This window comes from Salminus brasiliensis, chromosome 22 (genome assembly GCF_030463535.1).
Source record: "Salminus brasiliensis chromosome 22, fSalBra1.hap2, whole genome shotgun sequence".
NCBI lineage: Eukaryota > Metazoa > Chordata > Actinopteri > Characiformes > Bryconidae > Salminus > Salminus brasiliensis.
Genome location: NC_132899.1, coordinates 22755799 through 22761967, shown reverse-complemented (window position 1 = coordinate 22761967; position 6169 = coordinate 22755799). Strand labels below are relative to the sequence as shown.

Here is a 6169-nt window from a genome sequence, read left to right as displayed (position 1 = left end):
GGCAACGGTTTGAACAAAGGCATGGCTGGAGGAGACACGTGTCAAACTAGCATCGCTAGTGCTAGGGGGAGTTATGAATGGGTGGGTTAATTTTGGCAGTACTAAATTGGGGGGGGGGGATGCTCATAAATGGGTGCCTTTTAAATAAAAGGTGCAAGCTGACTATAGAAAAAATATACATAGCAAACAGCTTGAAAAAAATAATCGTTTTGGCAGATAGTCTACCTTCTAACACAAACAGCTTTTAAAAGTAAAGTAAAAGACTTAATTCATAACACAGAAAAACCAATAATCACATTGCTCAAACGCAGAGACCTTGCTCAACCTTCCTTTACTTCCTGACTTACAGTCCAAGCTTTTAGCATTGCTGTTCAGCAAGTTGGATCATACCATACTGACTGGACACTGGTGCCACACCAGAAAGAGCTTTAAAATAAACAAAGCTTTTATTTTGATTTCCTCAACATCACAATGACCTTACTGAAATTCAGTCTCTCTGCAATATCCAATGGAGACTCACCATCCTGAAAGAAAGCAAAACATGAGCATAAGCAGAGTTTGAATGTCCATTTTATCAACTGCAGTTGCATTTGGGCTAATGTGGAGTTATGACATAACTGAATTTTGGGAAAAGGACCACGCTCCAAACTCCTACTGCTGGCCCTCAAGCCCTTTACATAACCCCCCCCCCCGATTCTCAGTTTGATTCTCAGTCTAACAAACTTTGCGCCGACCTCTACCCCATCTCCTCCCCTTCTTCCATCCTTCACCACACCAACAGGGTGATCCAGCTATATATGCAGAGCACAAGAAATCCGACCCGGACTCCATGCGAAAAACATTTATAGGGAAAGGTAAAGGTGCACGTATTGGTCACTGTACTATGTACAGCGAAAGGTGTCCTCCACATTTTACCCATCTGTTGTAGTGAACACACGCGCACACACACACATACCCAGAGCGTGGCCAGCCAACTCTAGCGCCCGGGGAGCAGAAAGGGTGAAGGGCCAAGTCCTGAGTTTGGAGTCCACCCTACTGTTTCATTTAAAGGCGTGGTCTGTAAACAGTAGGGTGGACTCCACACTCACAACCTAGCAAGACTATGCTTAGAAAATTAGACCTGCATCCTCACTAGCCGATGAGATTCTCAGTTCCCACCTACTAGTTTTTACACTTCACTCCATCACCAGTATTATACCATATAGTATACCAGCTCTTTGGGGTCAGATGAAGGCTGCTCCTTTTCAAACTGCCACTACCCAACATCACTGGACAGCTGAATGTCCTTGGAGGAAAGCACTTACTGTCAATTCTCTTAAATCAGCTAACAAACACTCTAGCTAGCACTCAGCCTTTCATCTGAGGACATCCCAATGAAAGGCTGCTTCACCCAGTGGCCTCAAATCACTATTTTACCAGGGTATCTAATTACCATTTAGAGTAAAAAAAAAAACATGACCTTGTTTACACCTGGTCACTTCATGACTTCTTGAGTATCAGGACTATATCTGGATAAGGCCCAAGTCACATAAAAAAGCAAGTGTGAACACATACACAAATGACCCCTCTAATCACTTCAGGAGGTGGTCTGAGACGCATTTGAGCCACATGTTAAAATAGTGTAAACGCATCCATCTCTTCAAGATGCATTCACCCACCAAAACCCCTCCCAGTACAACCCAAACACCAGTAATGTCTGCAGAGCAACGAGCAAATCTGCATATTTCCTCCCACTCAGCAATGAGTGAAATGTATCTCTGGTTAGTCAGAAAACACATGTGCTTAAAATAATCCTTATCAGGATACAATCTAAATGTACTAGTCACATGAACTGACCAGGTGTGGACTGGGTCCTTTTTTTTTTTTTTTTTTTTTTTTTTTTTTTTTAGTGACAAACTACATTCCATTCATTCCCCAGATTTTATTCAGTGAAGCGACTCAAACACTGTTCAGCAGTGAACATCAGGAACTTACTTTGTTTCTGATCGAGGTATCTGCATTATTCTTCAATAACAGAGCAATGATTTGGTGGCTTTTACATTGGCAGGCGTAATGAAGTGCAGTGTTTCCTTTCTGTTGAAAGAAGAAAAACAAACATGTCTATCACTAGCACTAGGTTGGGGGCTGGGTCCTTAGAAACAAAAAACGGGTTGTACAGTACTTACGTAATCTATGGCATCAATCTCTACCCCGCTGCTTAAGATCTGCTCCATCAGAGTGACGTGCTTCTTCTGCTTCTCTATCTGTTGAAACGGTAAAACCGGTTATCTTGCAATGTCCTTTCAGTTTGGATGCAGGCAAGGCAGGTGCAGGCCATGTCCGAGCTATCAGCAGATATTGCTTTCCAGTTTTTTCTGGAGAAGGATTGTGAGGGTCCTACTGTAAGTATTAGTAAAGCCATACTGTACCATTATCAGGTATCCAATCAACAGGACGGGCATGAGAATGACAATCATGAGGTAATCCAAGAAGGAGAACCTCTTTTTGGCAACGTAGTGCAAGCAAGTCCTTTGTTTCTAAAGACAAAACAAAAGCAATCATACTGTTAGACAACACACACACACACACACACACACACAAACACACACACATGGTTGTGACCTAGGTCATATAATTTTGCATAACTTAAACTGACAATCTCTAAAATATTGCAACTGTCAACCTTGTATCTTTAAAAAAAAAAAAAAAACATAACTTTCTATTGAAGTCAATGTAAAAAGATGTGAGCATTTCTATTGGTCCATTTATCCTGAAATCTGGGCAAATTATATAGGTGACGAATGCCAGATTGAGTCCAAAACAGTCACGATATGACAGTATTTATTTATTTATTTATTTGATTGCCCCTTTACACATAATGGTACTCTTCTTTTTGCAAATCAGCCCCTTACGTACAACCCAGATTCACATGAGGTCAGAAAGTGAAAACTGGTTAAAAAAAATTAAGATACAAGGTTTTTGCATGACAGCGATGACATGCTAACCAACTACCCACACAGACTAAAATATGAGAGCGCACAATGATTTTACATCAGATTTTCTTTCCGCTACCTTGTTTTTTATAGATACATCAGCATTTTCATTCAAAAGGTACGTGGCCACCCTGAGACCTCCACCTCTACAGGCAGCTATGATTGGTGTGTCTCCAAATACTTCATCTTGAACATTCAAACTCGAGCCATTGGCCTTGAGCAGCTGATAAACTTGATGGAGGTCGTTGTTGTACGCCGCATGACAAATGGGCTGTGGAAACAAAAGGACAAAGAAAAAAGGACTTGTGAAAGTTGCTTGTAGGCAAAAGGGTAATATCCTACTACCACTGTGATTCTAAGGGGGAAATCCTAGAAATGTGAAGACCAAAAATGTACACCAGTGAGCCAAAACATTATGAACATTACGGCCTAATATGCTGTTGGTTTTCCGTATGCCTCCGTAACAGCTTCAACCTGTTGAGGCATGGATCTTACAAGACCTCTGAAGGTGCCCTATGGTACCTGGCACAAAGTCACAGATCCTGATCACACTGAGGAGGCCAGGCCAATGTCTTGGGTGCACTGCTGAATCAGCATTGTCGAAGGAGGATCACACAGCAAGTCCTGGTTACACGTTTGACGTTCAATGGCCTTTGGGACACCAGTCTCATGTGTCTCCGCCATGGACGGGAGTCAGGAGTGAATAACGGGTGCATGACCATATGTTCCACTGACGGCACTGATCTTATATGTGGGATCTGACCACTGTCCTGAACACCAGCTAGTCCTCATCTTCTTCGAACGCCTAGGGCTGCTGGGATTCACGAAGCAACAGGATAATACAGAGCAGGGAAGGGGAGCATCCACTAAGGACTTTTTCGTCACACTGATATTTGAAGGTAACTCCACATCTTTCTCCATAATCAGGGTGCCTCCTTGCTCATCAAGAGCAGCTTTCCCATCATGGCCTTCACTGAGCTGCTGTTGGGGATTTGAGCAAGCTGAAGAACCTTCATTCTCATCTAGAGAAGGACCAGGGCTTTGAAGCGGTCCTGGACAGGCATGATTAGCCATATGATTTCCTGGTCATGTTCCTGAAATCATTCCCGCAGAGTGTGCAGTGTGACAGGACGCATTTATCTGATGAAATAGGCGCCTGCTCTTAGAGTATATCTTTGCCTTGAAGAAGTGTGCATGCACTGAATTGATGTGTAGGTAGGGGGTATACATTAAATTGACATTACCCAGTTTCAAACTTCAATTGTCCTCCATCAGATTCTCTTACACCCACAGTGCATACTGGTCCAATCACTTCCCCAGGTGTTCTCACGTGTAGCCATTTCCTCGCATGGTGTGAAACAGCACTCACAGGGCAAGGTGACCACCTTCCACTGCTCTAATGGTCCAGTTCAAGTGCTCCACTGTACGCACTTTTGATGGTGGAGGACTTGCGCCACACTAGTCCACTTTGTGTTTCCGCCCAGAGCCTTGGGTTTTCTTGATACCAAACCTGGTAAATAACAGGTACCAAGCTTACCTGAACTACCTGAAAAGCACAAAACACATTTACCCATCTCATGTAGCTGTCTGCAACGAGCAGGCAGGAGAGCACTGAGCAGGAAAATGTAGCTCCTAGGTTTACATGTTTTCTAAAACCGTTTCTAAAACCATTGTAGTTTAATTGCCTAAGCATTTCTTAAGGATTGACACTGAGACGTAGTATTACTGTAGCTTTATGTCAAATGTATTGTAATGTATTTATTTTTTTATTTTTTTTATTTTATTTGTAGTTTTTGAGACACACATAGGGTGTCATGAGGTAAAATATATACTTTGGAGTTCTGATGTTAAATGAATAGGTGTTGAATACGTTGTGGCCCCTCATTCCCAGAACCACCACTGTTAAGTAATCAGAACTGGTCAGATATGCTTGAAATAGCTAAAGGTACAAGATCAAGAGAATGATGGTCAAAGAGACCAGGAGCAAGTCTAGGAGAAACCTATAGACTCAAACAGCTGGACATTCTGGACTTTTAAGATGAAGCTTAAGTGAAGCTTTCTGAAAAACGTACACTGGTCTTAGACTGTAAGAGTTCAACAGGTAAGCCTCTACCATGATCAGTTTAAAGAGCTGAAGTGCTAAAATTAATGCTGGATTAAAATGTAGATTGTTCTGAAAGTGCCAATCTTAGGGAAATTCATATAATATATATATATATATAATTTGCATTGTTATGCATAAAGGATTGTTACAACTGGCCTAAAAAAAAACCTAAGGAAATAAATAAGACATGCTTAGTATTTATCTTAAAAGCTATGTGAATCCAGCCCCAGCTGTTCTTACAAGTTTCATACATGAAAAGTTATCATTTAGAAGAAAATCAAAAAATTCTTAAGATGATTTTTAAGAAGAACAAAACACAATAATAAGAATGACGGTAAAGGGGGGGGGGGCATCTAATATGAAAGCACTCCTTTAGTTTACACCTTAAAACTGAATTATACAGCAATAGAAACAGCAGAATTTACAGATACTCTCAAAAGTTTGGACACATTGCGCTTTAGTGGGCTCACCAGTGATAATACAGATATGAATATGGGGCCAAAAGCACAAGTGTAGTATCTGGAGGGCTGTTACTCAAAACTACCAAAATACAACCAGTTAAACTCGTCTCAATCCTCCACCTGTCCTACACCTGTCCTCCACCTGTCCTCCACATCCCTGCTCCCACTCTCTAAAGCTCTCCTTGCTAAAGCCCAATGCAGTGCTCCACTATGGTTTATCACTATGACCAAGACTAGGACCAGGACCAAGACCAGGGTTAGAATTAGGACTAGAATTAGGAAACGTGGTCAAACAAAGCCTCGTTGAATGTGAGGCAGGAAACACTAGTTTGGCAACCCATCAAACACACAGCTCCTGACCGACCAGCTGAAGAACCCCTGTGCGTAACGACCTGGATTAGAGCATGTAATCTGTGTAGCTCTAACAGAGGAAAGTGTCGCAACGTTGAACTACCAACCTCAGAGTACAGGATCCCCATGGCGCCGAACACACAGAGAAACCTACAGGAAACACATCAGCGTCCTCCTCCTGCTCCTCCTGCTCAGCCTGCGGACCCTAACCTCCACACAAGCGTGTCTGACGATCCTCAGGGGTCCCTCCTAACCGGACACGCGCTGCTCCCACTGAGCTC

The 6169-nt window shown here is 42.4% G+C and overlaps 1 protein-coding gene across 1 annotated transcript; it reads right to left on the bottom strand.

The window, feature by feature from the left end:
* Positions 1-1576: 1576 nt before the first annotated feature.
* Positions 1577-6093, bottom strand: ankrd22 (ankyrin repeat domain 22). The gene is made up of 6 exons (XM_072667951.1): positions 5996-6093; positions 3052-3243; positions 2409-2516; positions 2166-2243; positions 1975-2073; positions 1577-1588 (listed from the first exon to the last, which is right to left on the bottom strand). The coding sequence occupies exons 1-6, from the start codon at positions 6014-6016 to the stop codon at positions 1577-1579; spliced, it is 510 nt and encodes a 169-aa protein (XP_072524052.1). The 5' UTR covers positions 6017-6093.
* Between the last annotated feature and the right edge of the window lie 76 nt (positions 6094-6169).